Consider the following 18188-nt stretch of genomic DNA (forward strand, 5'->3'; position numbering starts at 1 on the left):
TCACACTGTAATACCCTTCAATCATGTGTAGTGCTTACTATAGAATGTTGTAGTATACTGTAGAATACTATTGTAAATACTACAGCATTATCCACTGTAGTAAATACTATTGTAATGTCCGCAAAAACACTACAGTCCGGTAAAACACTACACTTTTTTGACTGTAGTAAATACTACAGTATTTAATTTGCATATACCTTTGCCCATTCCCCTCAGACAATATCCCAATTTGTGCTACCCATAAGTGAGAAACCTACATGCCAAATATGGACCATATTGTGTTCCATACAGGCTATAGAAAAGAGCAGAAACTCTGAACTATCCGTTCAGACCCCGGTCCTACCTACCTACCTACCTACATACCTACCTACCTACCTACCTACCTACCTACCTACCTACAGGTTATGGAATTATTTTCCAGTAGGTTTTCTCAAGGAGAAAATGCCAAAGATAATAAAACAAAAACAGTAAAGTAAATACTACAGTTATGTCTGAAAAAAAACATGAGTAAATACTACAGTATATCAGAGTCCGCAAAAACACTACAGTAAATACTAAAGTATACTACAATCCGCAAAAACACTACATTAATTACTATACAGTATGTACCCCCCTTGGCATTTTTGCCTTACAACCTGGAATTAAAATTGATTTTTGGGGGGTTTGTATCATTTGATTTCCACAACATGCCTACCACTTTGAAGATGCACATTTTTTTGTGTTAAACAAACAAGAAATAAGTAAAAAAAAAAAAAAGAATACTTGAGCATGCATAACTATTCACCCCGCCCAAAGTCAATACTTTGTAGAGCCACCTTTTGCAATAATTACAGCTGCAAGTCTCTTGGGGTATGTCTCTACAAGCTTGGCACATTTAGCCACTGTGATTTTTGCCCATTCTTCAAGGCAAAACTGCTCCAGCACCTTCAAGTTGGATGGGTTCCAATGGTGTACAGCAATCTTTAAGTCATACCACAGATTCTCAATTGGATTGAGGTCTGGGCTTTGATTAGGCCATTGCAAGACATTTAAATGTTTCCCCTTAAACCACTCAAGTGTTGCTTTAGAACTATGCTTAGGGTCATTGTCCTGCTGGAAGGTGAACCTCCGTCCCAGTCTCAAATCTCTGGAAGACTGAAACAGGTTTCCCTCAAGAATTTCCCTGTATTTAGCGCCATCCATCATTCCTTCAATTCTGACCAGTTTCCCAGTCCCTGCCGATGAAAAACATCCCCACAGCATGATGCTGCCACCACCATGCTTCACTGTGGAGATGGTGTTCTCGGGGTGATGAGAGGTGTTGATCTTGCGCCAGATATAGCGTTTTCCTTCATGGCCAAAAAGCTAAATTTTAGTCTCATCTGACCAGAGTACCTTCTTCCATATGTTTGGGGAGTCTCCCACATGCCTTTTGGCAAACACCAAACATGTTTGCTTATTTTTTTCTTTAAGCAATGGCTTTTTCCTGGCCACTCTTCCGTAAAGCCCAGCTCTGTGGAGTGTACGGCTTAAAGTGGTCCTATAAACAGATAATCTCCGCTGTGGAGCTTTGCAGCTCCTTCAGGGTTATCTTTGGTCTCTTTGTTGCCTCTCTGATTAATGCCCTCCTTGCCTGGGCTGTGAGTTTTGGTGGGCGGCCCTCTCTTGGCAGGTTTGTTGTGGTGCCATATTCTTTCCATTTTTTAATAATGGATTTAATGGTGCTCCGTGGGATGTTCAAAGTTCTGATATTTTTTTATAACCCAACCCTGATCTGTACTTCTCCACAACTTTGTCCCTGACCTGTTTGGAGAGCTCCTTGGTCTTCATGGTGCCGCTTGCTTGGTGGTGCCCCTTGCTTAGTGGTGTTGCAGACTCTGGGGCCTTTCAGAACAGGTGTATATATACTCAGATCATCTGACAGATCATATGACACTTAGATTGCACACAGGTGGAGTTTATTTAACTAATTATGTGACTTCTGAAGGAAATTGGTTGCACCAGATCTTATTTAGGGTCTTCATAGCAAAGGGGGTGAATACATATGCACGCACCACTTTTCCGTTATTTATTTTTAAAGATTTTTTTTATTTATTTCCCTTCACCAATTTGGACTATTTTGTGTATGTCCATTACATGAAATCCAAATAAAAATAAATTTAAATTACAGGTTGTAATGGAACAAAATAGGAAAAACGCCAAGGGGGATGAATACTTTTGCAAGGCACTGTAGGTAATTTGAAATTGTGTTTTTTTACATTGGATAAAATGGTACATTATACACTACAGTTGAGGAACAATGGGAAAGTAATTCTGCTTTGAAAGTTGATTACCCCACTTTTGACAAAATGGCCCTTGAATGTTTTGGTACACCTACCGGAGAGCTCTTATTTGTCTACACCCATTCATCATCATTCACACACTCTTAAGCCTTAGCCCCACCCATCTCTTTAAGGATTCACATGTGAGGCCATGTGCTAAACAGAGTGAGTACGGTAGTGTACTGAACAACCAAAGATTTCAAGACTAAAGGCTGGTTTATACTACGTCTATCGACATGTCTGTATACAGTTGTCGCAGTGACATCATGAACATTCTATTGTCGTCTGACATCAAACTTGTCATTGTCGTTATGAAAAAGTATAAACACAAAAACGACAGGCTGCATAACATCAGCAGCCTGGTGGTCCAAAATAGCATAACTGGTGTATTTTAACACCAATAAACCCATCTGTTTAAATATTAATTTAGTATATGTCAATCTAGCAAACCAGGCAACTTGTTTTTAGCTTGTTAGCTAGCTAGCTAACGTTAAGTTAGCTGGCTAGCCAGTTCAAATATTGGCCATATCAAATACAGTAGCTGACAATGTCTTAACTTTAGCTAGTTTGTATTCATTATAACAGGAAAATAAACTCACAAAAATATCATTATTTACAAGTCAATGGCAAAATAAAAGCAGGGTATTCTACCGGAGAATTTTAGAACTTGGACACTGTCTCGTTGGCCTAACGTTATATCCTAATTTGACTTTGGTGCAGGTCATGTTGTTCTTCCCATTACCGTCTCTGGTAAACACACACTATATAAAATAAAATCTATGTTTATTTCTCACATGCACAGGATAAAGAAGCTGTAAACGGTACAGTGAAATGGTTACTTGAATAGTGGAATCTTTTGTTTAGACATGTAGCTAGCTAGCTAGCTAGCTAAACACTGAACCATAATCCCAACTCATAATGTTACTAACCTGCATGAATCTACAGGTAGCTAAAGCTAAACAACTAGGTTCAATGTTAGCTAGCTAACTAACATTAGGCTATAACTAGCAATGCAAATGGTTCTGCGATATGAATAATATTACTACATAGATCATACACATAATGTTAGCTAGCGAGCCAGCCAGCCAGCCAGCCAGCTAACGTTAGCTAGCTAGCTAACAGTACACTTTAACTTGTAATGAAAACAACTTTCTGACTAAATTAGAATGGTATAATATCTGAAAATGTAGCTAGCTAGACTCTCTTACCCATATACATGGATGAACGCTTCTCCAATTCTGTCACAGATACCATGGTTGCCCTTAGTTTGAAGATGTAATCCAGAAATGTGTTGAAGTTATTCATGATATCTTTTTTAAAAACAGCATTAGAAAGAATTACCTACACATACTGAGCAGCTCATCTTATAGACAGACGCGTGCTACATGGCAGACCAATCCAAACTCATCTCTCGGCATGTCCTGCCTATCCATTATCTCAGCCAGTCAAGGCTAGCGGGAAGGTTCCTGTCTTTTTCCGTGGGTAAACCAACTAGGCTCTTAATTTAACCATTTTATTACATATTTACAGATGGCATACAAGTTTGTTATTAAGGCACATGAAAGTTCATGTGAGCCAAAAACACATTTAGCAAAAAAAAAAGGTTTTACATTCAAATGCCTCTCCTGTGAAGTAGTGACGTGCGACATAAGCCTAGTTTCCTGAAACGAATCACATAGTATATAATACAGTTTTATTTTACTAGACTCGACATTGAGCTCAGATGCATCCTGTTTCAATTCATCATACTTTGGAGTCCACCTGTGGTAAATTCAATTGATTGGACATGATTTGGAAAGGCACACACCTGTCTATATAAGGTCCCACAGTTGACAGTGCATGTCAGAGCAATAACCAAGCCATGAGGTCGAAGGAATTGTCCGTAGAGCTCAGAGACAGGATTGTGTCGAGGCACAGGTCTGGGAAAGGGTACCAAAAAATGTATGCAGCATTGAAGGTCCCCAAGAATGCAGTGGTCTCCACAGACTCTTCCTAGAGCTGGGAGAGTGGAGATGGGAGAACCTTCCAGAAGGACAACCATCTCTGCAGCAGTCCACCAATCAGGCCTTTATGGTAGAGTGGCCAGACAGAAGCCACTCCTCAGTAAAATGTACATGACAGCCCGCTTGGAGTTTGCCAAAAGGCACCTAAAGGACTCTCAGACCATGAGAAACAAGATTCTCAGGTCTGATGAAACCAAGATCGAACTCTTTGGCCTGAATGCCAAGCGTCACGTCTGGAGGAAACCTGGCAGGATTGAGGGAAAGATGAAAGATGAAAGGAGCAAAGTACAGAGAGATCCTTGATGAAAACCTGCTCCAGAGTGCTCAGGACCTTCGACTGTGTCACGACTTCGGCCGAAGCTGCCTCCCCTCCTTGTGCGGGCAGGCTTCGGCGTTTGTCGTCACCGGCTTACTAACCACTGCCGCCCCAATCATCATCACATTTGTCTTGTCAATCACACACACACCTGGTTCTAATCCCCTCATTAGTCCGTATATAAGTGTTCCCTCTGCCCCCTTGTCCTTGTGGGTGATTGTTAGTTGTGAGAGTAGTATAGCTCGGTGGAGCAACTCGTACATTGTGTTGCCAGGGTAGATTTTCCCCTGTGCCTATGTATTATTGGATTATACCGTTACAGTGTATTTGCCAGGGATTAGAGTTTTCCCCTGTGCCTGTTTCGTTGATCGCTATTTGAGCGCATTTGTGTGTCAACGATTGAATAAACTCTGTGTTCGGTGATTTGCACACAGCAAAGACAACGCAGGAGTAGCTTCGGGACAAGTCTCTGAATGTCCTTGAGTGGCCCAGCCAGAGCCTGGTCTTGAACCCGATTGAACATCTCTGGAGAGACCTGAAAATACAGTACCTTGCAAAAGTATTCATCCCCCTTGGCGTTTTTCCTATTTTGTTGCGTTACAACCTGCAATTTAAATTGATTTTTATTTGGATTTCATGTAATGGACATACACAAAATAGTCCAAATTGGTGAAGTGAAATAAACAAAATAACTTGTTTCAATTTTTTATTTTTATTTTATAACGGAAAAGTGGTGCGTGCATATGTATTCACCCCCTTTGCTATGAAGCCCCTAAATAAGATCTGGTGCAACCAATTACTTTCAGAAGTCACATAATTAGTTAAATAAAGTCCACCTTTGTGCAATCACAATCACAAAGTGTCACATTATCTGTCAGATGATAGGGCAGCAGGTAGCTTAGTGGGTAAGAGCGTTGTGCCAGTAACCGAAAGGTCGCTGGTTCTAATCCCCGAGCTGACTAGGTGAAAAATCTGTCAATGTGCCCTTAAGCAAGGCACTTAACCCTAATTGCTCATGTAAGTCGCTCCGGATAAGAGCGTCTGCTAAATTACTAAAATGTAAATGTAATGATCTGAGTATGTATACACCTGTTCTGAAAGGCCCCAGAGTCTGCAACACCACTAAGCAAGGGGCACCACCAAGCAAGCGGCACCATGAAGACCAAGGAGCTCTCCAAACAGGTCAGGGACAAAGTTGTGGAGAAGTACAGATCAGGATTGGGTTATTTAAAAAAATCTGAAACTTTAAACATCTCACGGAGCACCATTAAATCCATTATTAAAAATGGAAAGAATATGGCACCACAACAAACCTGCCAAGAGAGGGCCGCCCACCAAAACTCACAGCCCAGGCAAGGAGGGCATTAATCAGAGAGGCAACAAAGAGACCAAAGATTACCCTGAAGGAGCTGCAAAGCTCCACAGTGGAGATTGGTGTATCTGTTTATAGGACCACTTTAAGCCATACACTCCACAGAGCTGGGCTTTACGGAAGATTGGCCAGAAAAAAGCCATTGCTTAAAGAAGAAAATAAGCAAACACGTTTGGTGTTCGCCAAAAGGCATGTGGGAGACTCCCCAAACATATGGAAGAAGGTACTCTGATCAGATGAGTCTAAAATTGAGCTTTTTGGCCATCAAGGAAAACGCTATGTCTGGCGCAAACCCAACACCTCTCATCACCGCGAGAACACCATCCCCACAGTGAAGCATGGAGGTGGTAGCATCATGCTGTGGGGATGTTTTTCATCGGCAGGGACTGGGAAACTGGTCAGAATTGAAGGAATGATGGATGGCGCTAAATACAGGGAAATTCTTGAGGGGAACCTGTTTCAGTCTTCCAGAGATTTGAGACTGGGACGGAGGTTCAATAGTTATGCACTCTCAAGTTTTCTGTTTTTTTTTGTCTTATTTCTTGTTTGTTTCACAATAAAAAGTATTTTGCATCTTCAAAGTGGTAGGCATGTTGTGTAAATCAAATGATACAAACCCCCCAAAAATCCATTTTATTCCAGGTTGTAAGGCAACAATATAGGAAAAATGCCAAGGGGTGAATACTTTCGCAAGCCACTGTAGCTGTGCAGCGACGCTCCCCATCCAACCTGACAGAGCTTGAGAAGATCTGCAGAGAAGAATGGGGGAAACTCCCCAAATACAGGTGTGCCAGGCTTGTAGCTGTAACGATCCCTGCAGTCTGAGTCGGTTTCTGTCTGGGTATTAGTTTTTCTGCTCGGGATCTCCAGTTTCCCGAGGGTTCTGGAACGCTCCCTGCCTGGTTGCCGGGCAACGTTGCTAGGCGGGAGCTCTCTTGATTTCCGCACCTGCATCCCATCAGCAATCTGCACACCTGGTCCTGATCATCACCCTTCTTAGGCTCTGTCCTAACATCCATTCCCTGCCGGATCGTTAGCCATGAACAGTATGTTTGTCCGTGTATCAGCCTTGGAACTTCTAGCGTTAGTTTTGTTGTTTTGCACCTTTTGACTTGCTGTATACTTACCTCCGTTTTGTTCTATCTGCAGTCACTCACCCCGGAACCTTCACCCAACCTCTGCCTGATGGTCGGCGGCTGCCGAGCCATTACTGGACCTACCACTGCACCCTCAACAACCCATCCACGCCACCCGCTCTGTTCCCTGGATTATTCAGCCTCACTCGTGGATCTATTAAATAAACACTCACCTTTGTTTCAATTTACCTTGTCCTGGTCTGCTTCTGGGTTCTGGCTTAGTAAACCGTGACAGAACGATCCGGCCAGTAATGAACCCAGCGGACCTGGACTCTGTTCGCCATGCCATTACCCATCAGGAGAAGATGTTGGGCCATCATAGCACGGAGCTACAGGAGATCGCGTTGGCAGTTCGGAACCTTTCTACCGGTCTGACGGAGGTCCAGAACCAGCGCAAGTTTCCGGTGGAGGATCCACTACCGGTTTCACCCATCTCGCCTGCCGCTTCTGGAGCTGTGTCCTTCCGTGAGCCCAAGGTTCCGACGCCGGATAAATATGAGGGGAGCTGGGAAGATGCCGTTCTTTCCTTATGCAGTGTGGGTTAGTGTTCGATCTACAGCCCTACTCTTATGCCACAGACAAGGCTAGGATAGCCTTTGTGATTGAGTTGCTGCGTGGTCGAGCGCTGGAGTGGGCTTCAGCCGTTTGGGAACGACAAGACCCCTGCATGGCTTCATACCAGGGGTTCACGGCCGAGATGAGGAAGCTCTTCGACCATTCCGTCCCGAGGGAGGGACGCAGCTAGGCGCCTGTTTTCGCTTCACCAAGGAACTCGCAGCGTGGCCGACTTCGTGATCGAGTTCAAGACGTTGGCTGTGGAGAGTGGGTGGAATGAGGAGTCTCTGCAAGCGGCCTTTTACCAGGGTCTGTCGGAGCAGCTCAAGGATGAGTTGATCTCCTATCCGGAGCCTAGTGACCTGGACAGCTTGGTAGCCTTGTCTATTCGGGTGGATAATCGAGTCCGAGAGCGAAGGAGGGAGAAGCAATGGGTTCCGTCCAATCGATCAGCTTCTCAGGTTCCAGTCGGGTCGGGGATTGGACCAGAATACGTCGATCATCGTCCACCACACAGGATTAGTGGAGAGGTCCTGTCTCCCGATTCTGAACCAATGCAAGTAGGGCGGCACGGGTTAACCAAGGAGGAACGCCAACTCAGACGTAGGACTAACTGTTGCCTCTACTGTGGTGGTTCGGGACATTACCTCGCCACCTGTTCCCGGCGGTCGTCAAACTGCGCGGCTCGCTAAAGTTGGGAGGACTTTTAGCGAGCCAGTTTCGACCTCTCAATACCTCTGTCAGACCCCGTTTCCCGGCTACCCTTATGAACAGGAATCAGAGCTTAGCGATTAACGCTTTTATCGATTCAGGTGCCGATGGAAGCTTTCTTGATGCCGAGTTGGTGGAACAGCTGGGGCTTTCAAGGAGCAATTGCCGGAAGCCATTGAAGCGACCACTCTGAACGGCAGTAGTCTGGCACGTATCACGATGAGGACTGAACCGGTTAAGATGCTGTTGTCGGGGAATCATTCGGAGATGATTTCATTCTTCATTCTGCCGTCTTCCCATGTTCCTCTGGTCCTTGGATACCCCTGGCTGAAGGAACACAATCCCACGTTCGATTGGGTGACGGGCAAGGTAACGAGTTGGAGCCTTGATTGTCATGCTAACTGTCTCAAGACTGCCTGTCCCCATTCGGTTCCCAGTCAGGTGATTGAGGCTAAACCCCCAGATTTGTCCCTGGTTCCCGAGACATATCACGATTTGGGGGAAGTGTTCAGTAAGCAGAAGGCTCTGTCACTCCCTCCCCACCGACCATATGATTGTGCCATCAACCTGTTCCCTGGAGCTGTCTACCCCCAAGGGGAAGGTTATACAGTATCTCCCGACCTGAACGTGAGGCTTTGGAGACCTACATCAAGGAGTCCCTAGCTGCTGGTCTCGTTCGTCCTCGTCATCACCCCTGGGGGGCAGGATTCTTCTTTGTGGGTAAGAAGGATGGCTCTCTTCGACCGTGTATTGATTATCGGGGGTTGAATGACATCACGGTCAAGAACAAGTATCCCCTGCCCTTGATGAGTTCTGCCTTCGACTCCTTACAGGGTGCTACGGTGTTCACCAAGCTAGACCTACGCAATGCGTATCACATGGTCCGGATCAGAGAGGGGGGACGAGTGGTTGACGGGTTTCAATACACCGATGGGTCACTTCGAGTATCAGGTGATGCCGTTTGGACTGACCAATGCTCCAGCGGTATTCCAGAGTATGGTGAACGACGTCCTGAGAGATATGATCGGTCTCTTTGTGTTTGTTTACCTGGATGACATTCTGATCTTCTCGAAGGAACCTTCCGACCACGTCCAGCAGGTCCGGCAGGTTCTGCAGCGATTGTTGGAGAATCGCCTGTTCGTGAAGGCCGAGAAGTGCGAGTTTCACGCCCACACGACATCCTTTCTCGGGTACATCATCTCCAGGGGAGAGATTAGGATGGACCAGGAGAAGGTTAGAGCGGTTCTGGAATGGGCCCAGCCCGGTACGAGATTGCAGCTCCAGAGATTTTTGGGGTTTGCAAATTTCTACCGCAGATTCATCCGGGATTACAGCCGTGTGGCCGCTCCGTTAACTGCCTTGACTTCCAGTATCAGGACCTTCAAGTGGAATCCGGAGGCGGATCGAGCGTTTCTGGATTTGAAGAGGCGATTCACCAACGCACCGATTCTCTCTCAGCCGGACACGCCCGTCAGTTCGTCGTTGAAGTGGACGCGTCTGATGTGGGAGTTGGCGCCATCCTGTCGCAGCGATGCTCCACGGACAGTAAACTCCATCCCTGCGCCTACTACTCTCGTCGCCTTTCGCCTGCGGAGAGGAATTACGATGTGGGTAACCGGGAGCTTCTCGCGGTGAAACTTGCCTTGGAGGAGTGGCGCCACTGGTTGGAGGGGGCGGAGCAACCGTTTATTGTCTGGACTGACCACAAGAATCTTGCTTACGTGCAATCGGCTAGACGTCTCAACTCCCGTCAGGCCAGGTGGGCGTTGTTTTTCGGACGATTCAATTTTTTCCCTGACGTTCCGACCTGGATCTAAGAACGGCAAGGCGGACGCCTTGTCCCGGATGTTCTCCAAGACGGAGGAGAGTGGGTCCAAGACCGAGACAATTCTCCCCCGGAACTGCGTCGTGGGAGCTGTTAGGTGGAAGATTGAGGAGGAGGTGATGGCGGCCCTTCGGACGCAGCCCGGTCCCGTAACGGTCCACCCGGTCGGTTGTTTGTGCCTGAGTCGGTTCGTCCTGCTGTCCTCAAATGGTCCCACGCCAGCAAGATGGCTTGTCACCCTGGCGTGGCTCGGACGATGGCGTTTCTTCGCAGACGCTTTTTGGTGGCCTGCCATGGCCGAGGATACTCGGGGTTATGTTGCTGCCTGTCCAGTGTGTGCGCAGAATAAGAGTACCAATCGGGCCAGCTCTGGACTACTTCACCCCCCTTCCTATTCCCCGGCGACCATGGTCGCATCTGGCCCCTGGACTTTGTCACTGGGTTGCCCGTTTCTGAGGGAAACACGGTCGTTCTGACTATCGTGGACAGATTCAGCAAGTTCGCCCACTTTGTGCCTATTGCCAAGCTTCCCTCTGCCTCGGAGACGTCCGAGATCCTGGTTAGGGAGGTTTTCAGGGTCCACGGTTTGCCCAGTGATATCGTTTCCGACCGTGGCCCTCAGTTTACCTCTGCTGTCTGGAAGTCCTTCTGTTTGGCCATTGGAGCTACAGTCAGCCTCACATCTGGTTTTCACCCCCAATCTAATGGTCAGGCGGAGAGAGCCAACCAGAAGATGGAATCCACGCTACGCTGCCTTGTCTCCTCCAACCCCACCTCCTGGGTCTCTCAGTTGCCTTGGGTTGAGTATGCCCACAATACTCTCCCCTACATCTGCCACTGGGATGTCTCCCTTCCAGTGCCTGTATGGCTACCAACCTCCCTTGTTCCCTTCTCAGGAGAAGGAGCTCTCAGTGCCCTCTGTTCAGGCCCATATTCGTCGTTGCCACCGGACCTGGCATCGGGCCAGAAAGGCACTCCTTAGAGTTTCGGACCGGTATCAGCTCCAGGCGAATCGTCGCCGGATCCCCGCTCCCACCTATACCATCGGAGATAGGGTCTGGTTGGCCACACGGGATCTTCCTTTACGGACTGAGTCTAGGAAGTTGTTACCGAAGTTCATTGGTCCGTTTGTGGTGGAGAAGGTGATCAATCCGGTGGCAGTTCGACTCAAACTACCGAGGACGCTCAGAGTCCATCCCACCTTTCATGTCTCCTGCCTCAAGCCTGTTCTCCTCAGTCCTCTGTTGCCTCCTCCGCCTCCTCCTCCTCCTCCTCGGATGATCGGAGGTGGTCCTGCCTACACGGTGCGACGCATCATGGATTCCAGACGGCGGGGCCGGGGTTTCCAGTATCTCGTGGACTGGGAGGGGTATGGTCCTGAGGAGAGGAGTTGGATTCCGCGGCGACAGATCCTAGATGCTGACCTCATTCGTGACTTCTACTGCCTCCATCCTGGCGCTCGGGAGTCCGCCCGGTGGCGTTCGTCGGAGGGGGGTACTGTAACGATCCCTGCAGTCTGAGTCGGTTTCTGTCTGGGTATTAGTTTTTTCTGCTCGGGATCTCCAGTTTCCCGAGGGTTCTGGAACGCTCCCTGCCTGGTTGCCGGGCAACGTTGCTAGGCGGGAGCTCTCTTGATTTCCGCACCTGCATCCCATCAGCAATCTGCACACCTGGTCCTGATCATCACCCTTCTTAGGCTCTGTCCTAACATCCATTCCCCTGCCGGATCGTTAGCCATGAACAGTATGTTTGTCCGTGTATCAGCCTTGGAACTTCTAGCGTTAGTTTTGTTGTTTTGCACCTTTTGACTTGCTGTATACTTACCTCCGTTTTGTTCTATCTGCAGTCACTCACCCGGAACCTTCACCCAACCTCTGCCTGATGGTCGGCGGCTGCCGAGCCATTACTGGACCTACCACTGCACCCTCAACAACCCATCCACGCCACCCGCTCTGTTCCCTGGATTATTCAGCCTCACTCGTGGATCTATTAAATAAACACTCACCTTTGTTTCAATTTACCTTGTCCTGGTCTGCTTCTGGGTTCTGGCTTAGTAAACCGTGACAGTAGCGTCATACCCAAGAAGACTCGAGGCTGTAAGCACTGCCAAAGTTGCTTCAACAATGTACTGAGTAAAGGGTCAGAATACTTATGTAAATGTGATATTTCTAAAAAACATTTTTTGCTTTGTCATTATGGGGTATTGTGTGTAGATTGATGAGGGGAAAAAAACAATTTAATCAATTTTAGAATGAGGCTGTAACGTAACAAAATGTAGAAAAAGTCAAGGGGTCTGAATACTTTCCAAACACACTGTATATCTCACGCAGTGAAAAGTACTGTATTTATTTTTGTAATTAGTTTACGTTTAAATTGTGTTCCAAATCGTTTTGAAATCGTCGCATCTGCGCCTGCAATTTAACATCACTAACGGAACCGCTATCATTGTCCTGTTTTACCACAGCACTGTGAACCGCGGCACATTGAAGCATATGATTGGTCTATTTATGTAAGGGATCTAGGGAATTGGATGCGAGTTTTAAAGAAACGCCCCTCAAGATTAGGAGAGTGGAGCTGAATAGAGAGAGATAACTTTCTCCGCTGAGTTTATAAAACTGTAAAAAGTAGTGCTGTTTTATATACAATGTTGTCAACAAAATGAGGTTGCTGTTACTCCCGTCCCTAATGCAGAATGCAACCTTTTGACAGCATGTACTAAAGTCGATAATCCACACTTGCATTAGTCTTCTCGTTTGGTGATTTGCGTTTAGAATGTGACAATGAAAAGGCAGCATACAGACCTACAGTATGTTTTAGCAGGAAAGTTTGGTAGGGTGACCTGATTTGTAACTATGAAAATAATTTTGTCAAACAGACTGTGAACCCAAAGGTGTACGTTTGATTGTAGAGGGGGGACAATAAATATACAAATAATAATAATACAATAATAATAATAATATTAAAACTGTGCTTCTCAGCAAGAACACTACTGTTATTCCCCACACTTATTGTATTATTCCACTTCTTACCAATTTTGCCTGTGTAATCATATTTGAAATCTGATATGCCTACTTGTGTTTTTGAAAATGGATAATATGAGGCTATGTATTTTTGCAGCCATTCATGGACAGTTTTGAATAAGTCATACAAATAAGCATTGGATATAGAATGCTCTAGGCCTCTAAAATAATTTTTGACATTTTAGTATTGTGCACATGCTAGGCTAAGATGGTAGGGGGACTCACAACTCATAAACATTTCATATTTTGTCTATGTAGAGTAAGATGATGACAAGGATCTTCAACTAGATGGCATAAACCACCTGAATATTGATATTCATTCGATTTTTCTTGAAGGTTGGGTGATTTTGAGAAATTAATTGTTATTATAAGAACATTTTCAAACACCCAGCACTTGGGAAACATAGATCCGGGGTGGCCAACCCTCCTGTAGAGCAAGCGCGATTTTCTTCCAGCCCTATTTTAAAGAGTTCACCCAAATTACAAAATGTTTGTGTCCTTACCTTGAAAACAATCTATGGACAAGGAGACTGCAATCTATGATTTGGTTACCTGTGCAGAGCCTTGGTGTAGTGGTATCACTCCCGGCACATGTCGCATACAACTTTCCACCTGAGAACAGAAATCAATCCCTGCTTCCAACCTTCCCACTGTTTCCCCCATTTGCGTGTCTCCCCATCTCATTTTATTTATGTCTGAATAATGTGTCAAACCACCTAAAAAATATGTTTAAAAAATATTAGCATAATCTCAAAGTAACAAAGTCATTTTGAGTGTTCATTTAATGTTCAAAGCATCCTGAATACATCTGACCTGTGGTTAAGATTTGTTTTTATGTTCCACGCTGGTTATAGGCCTAACTAAAGCCATGTCAAAATATGTAGAATTGCAGGAAATGAGATTTAAAACAGTAAAGTTTTCCAACCCCCCATCTAGGGGTTGTGCCAGGGGGCAATGAAATTATCATAGCAAATCTCACTCCAAGCTTTCTTCCCCTGTCTGTACCTGTAAGAAACATTCCCATTTTGACATTAAATAGCTGTATGCAACCTGATAGTCCCATAAATGTATGAAAGAGTTTTTCCCTGGTTTGTGTTTGTGTTCCAGATGTGAATGAGTGTGAGAGTGGGCCGTGCAGGAACGGAGGTGTGTGTACAGACCGGGAGGCCAACTACTCGTGTGTGTGTTCTGGAGAATACACAGGCAGGAACTGCCAGCACAGTGAGTGTGGATTTGTGTAACTGTTTACTTGCAAGTCATCAGAGGACAAATATTTTAAGAGGTATTGATGTCCATGAACACACAATTGAATTAGGTAGGTATTGGTGTCATATGCTCTCTTGCTGTTTTCCGTTTTAGTGTGCTTCTGTGTGTGTGTGTTTGTATGTGTGTTACCTATTTATTTAAGCTATTTAAGCCCTCTGTGCTGTCCTGGTGTAGCCTCATTAGCGATGTTGTCGCATGATGGTACCAGCCTGAGGAGCCAGCCTGAGGAGTCTGTTTGGGGGGGAGAATGCCAGATACGGACCTCCTCGACCCCCATCCTACACAGGGACCACGGACACACACACACAGACCCAAGCCCTTCTCCCCTACTACCCACACTCCTCCAGAACAGGTTGTCTTTCCACACACACTCACACAGGAGCTGTGAGGAAAGAGAGGAGAGTTGCTGGAACATGAGATTCATCTGGACTTGCATGGGACAATCCAGAGCAGAGCTGAGGCTGTCCCTCAGAGGAGAGACAATGAACACTGTGTCTTTGGTACCTGCTGAGGTTTGAGGAAGGAAGGAAGGATGGATGTACATGTACTAAGCATTCTCTCTCTCTCTCTCTCTCTCTCTCTCTCTCTCTCTCTCTCTCTCTCTCTCTCTCTCTCTCTCTCTCTCTCTCTCTCTCTCTCTCTCTCTGTGTCTCTCCTCTCTACTCTGTCTTCGTTGTGTGTCTGTGTACCTCCTGTCCCTCTACTCTGTAGAGTGTTCTGGTCCTCTGGGCATGGAGGGTGGTATCATCACCAAGGGGCAGCTGTCCTCCTCCTCTGCCCAGCGGGGCATGTTTGGTCTGCAGCACTGGAGCCCTGACCTGGCCCGGCTCCACCGCAGGGGCATGGTTAATGCCTGGAGCCCTGCAGACAGTGACCGCTGGCCCTGGATACAGGTAGCACACACACACCTAGACATACACACACACACCATCTGTCCGCTAGATAGATGTAGCCAGTGTTTACTCCACCGTGGCCAAACTCTTGTTGTTTCTGACCCCTACGTCTGTGTCTAGGTGAACCTGCGGCAGCGGATGCGTGTGACGGGGCTGATTACCCAGGGTGCTCGGAGGCTGGGCAGCTCAGAGTATGTGAAGTCCTATAAGATCGCCCAGAGCGATGATGCTAGGACCTGGAGCATGGTGAAAACCAGAGGAGACACACAGGACATGGTGATATTAGAGAGAGAGAGAGAGAGCGAGAGAGAGAGAGAGAGAGAGAGAGAGAGAGAGAGAGAGAGAGTGCATACATGTGTGTGTGTGTGTGTGTGTGTGTGTGTGTGTGTGTGTGTGTGTGTGTGCCTAAATCAACCTGATGTTTTTGACTGATAAAACCTGATGTTTTCCTCTAGATATTCCACGGTAACTCAGGCAGCAGTTCTCCCATGGCCAACGCCTTCTCTCCACCAATTGAAGCACAGTACATACGGGTTTACCCACAAGTCTGCAGGGGCCATTGTATGCTGCGCATGGAGCTGATGGGCTGCGAGCTCACAGGTCAGTGACATCATCATCTGTAGACATAATGCTTTATAAACTTTATTTGGCACCCTGCTCATAACGCCTTCATTACAATGTTGTAAAGCTTCATGATGTATGTCAAATGTGTCAAAAGCAGTCATACATGATTATAAAATATGTCATGACAATGTTTTGACATATATTTTCAAAGGCTTTGTTGTTGAGATTTTCTGACACAACCATTATGATGTTGTCAGTAAAGTGATTATAAACGTACCATAGGCGAGAATGGTCTACGTAGTCTACTTCCTGTATCTCTGGGATTTTTCTGTGTTTCTGTTTCTGGTCTCCCAGGTTGTTCAGAGCCTCTGGGTCTAAAGGGGGGTCAGGTGCAGGATTCCCAGCTGACCTCGTCCTCTGTGTACCGGACCCTGGGCATGGGCCTGCTGGCCTGGACCCCCAACAGAGCCAGACTGGACCACCAGGCCAAGGTCAACGCATGGACCGCAGCCACCAATGACCAAAACCAGTGGATACAGGTATGGAGGGGAGGGGTAGGAGAAAGAGAAAAATTGAGTGTGCATTTTAATTCATGGATAATTAAATCCTTCTCTCTCTCTCTCTCTCTCTCTCTCTCTCTCTCTCTCTCTCTCTCTCTCTCTCTCTCTCTTGCTCTCTCTTGCTTCCTCTCTTCTACCCCCTCTGTCTCCCTCTCTCAGGTAGACCTGTTGGTTCCTACTAAGGTAACAGGTGTAGTGACTCAGGGAGCTAAGGACTTTGGCCGTGTCCAGTTTGTGCGCTCCTATAAACTAGCCTACAGCAACGATGGACTGAAGTGGATGACATACCAGGACGAAACACAACACAAGGACAAGGTATAAACACATTATCATTTTGATTGATGAATTGATTGATTGATTTGTTGATTGATTGAGACACAGAAAATACATGACAGAGAGACAGAAAGAAAGAGAAGGAGACAGAGATGAGGAATGGTGATGGTTCAGTTATTGGTGTTCCAGTATGTCTGGTTATATCTGTGTTCGTCTTGTTGGCAGTGTGTCTGACTGTATCCGTGGTTGTCTTGGGTGACAGGTGTTCCAGGGGAACGTTGAAAATGACACCCACAGGAAGAATTCCATCCAGCCGCCCATATATGGTCGCTTCCTCCGCCTCATTCCGTGGTCCTGGTATGGACGAATTACACTGAGGATGGAGCTACTGGGCTGCACAGAGGACGACTGACCATCTCTCTCTCTCTCTATCGCTCTTCTCCCTCCATCTCTTTCTCTCTCATCTAGCTCTCTCGTTCCCGTCTCTCGCTCTTTCCCTATCCTTGCTTCTGTTTCTCTCCTCTTTCTCCCCCCCCCCCACAATCACAATAGGTGATTTTGATTTGATTGGTTTACTGTGTGTTATTTATTTATTGGATTATAAGGTACTGTACTTCTGCTCTTTAATGTTTTTGCTATATCGTGCTCCTGTGTGATAACATTTCCAACAGTAGTGTAGTGCCAAAACAATACAGGGTTAACTTCTCCTTGGCCAACCTTTGACTGTTCCCTCCCCGACTTCAAAGGGCCACCGTTTCTGACTGAGAAACAGCCCTCTCAAAGCACAAACTTCCCCTAAATTACCATAATATTTTAAAGGCATCTTACAGACATTGTAAAAGAAAAGTTATAACATTATTCACACTACATTGTGAGTATTAAGGTATTTCATTGCTGTTTTACGGATAGAAAATGTCATCCAAAGTGTGCTTACTACTGTACAACAACCACTGATATGATATTCATTGATACTGATTGAATACAATATTGATGGTAGTAACATAATTCTTTACTTGATATGAAGCAACAAACCACTTTCTGTATAGTAAAACAAGTGACATAATACTTGTGTTTCTCTTGGTGTCTGTTTGGATATCAAATCAAAAGGTGTTACAATCAAGTATTGGAATGGTCTAAAGCCCTTTGCCCTCACCTTGCTAAGGACAGGAGAGTTTGATGCAGCTATCTAAATGTATCTAACCCTAACCATAACCCTAAGCATAACCCTAGCTTCATGTCCACATCCCGGTTCAACCCTAACCTTAGCCTCAACCACAACCCTAACCCTAACCGAAGGGCAAGCTTATTAGCAGCAATAAAAGTTAGATAGCAAAATAGGGCTTAAATGTCAATACAGTGACAACAAATGACATGGAAAGTTGAAGGCAATTCGA

At 45.9% G+C, this 18188-nt stretch overlaps 1 protein-coding gene across 2 annotated transcripts in view; it reads left to right on the forward strand.

Annotated features, from left to right (window-relative positions):
* The window catches only part of edil3b (EGF-like repeats and discoidin I-like domains 3b), a 22245-nt gene extending 4386 nt beyond the window's left edge, over positions 1 to 17859 (forward strand). Inside the window, exons 5-11 of one of the 2 annotated variants that reach the window (XM_041850599.2) lie at positions 14346 to 14459; positions 15216 to 15397; positions 15518 to 15673; positions 15853 to 15997; positions 16307 to 16500; positions 16681 to 16836; positions 17057 to 17859. In XM_041850599.2, coding sequence (XP_041706533.1) covers positions 14346 to 14459; positions 15216 to 15397; positions 15518 to 15673; positions 15853 to 15997; positions 16307 to 16500; positions 16681 to 16836; positions 17057 to 17206 — 1097 coding nt within the window. In that variant the 3' untranslated portion in view covers positions 17207 to 17859. The remainder of the gene's footprint in view (positions 1 to 14345; positions 14460 to 15215; positions 15398 to 15517; positions 15674 to 15852; positions 15998 to 16306; positions 16501 to 16680; positions 16837 to 17056) is intronic. The other variant, XM_041850600.2, reaches the window with a different exon arrangement.
* The last annotated feature ends 329 nt before the right edge of the window (positions 17860 to 18188 follow it).

This window comes from Coregonus clupeaformis, chromosome 27 (genome assembly GCF_020615455.1).
Source record: "Coregonus clupeaformis isolate EN_2021a chromosome 27, ASM2061545v1, whole genome shotgun sequence".
Taxonomy (NCBI): Eukaryota; Metazoa; Chordata; class Actinopteri; order Salmoniformes; family Salmonidae; genus Coregonus; species Coregonus clupeaformis.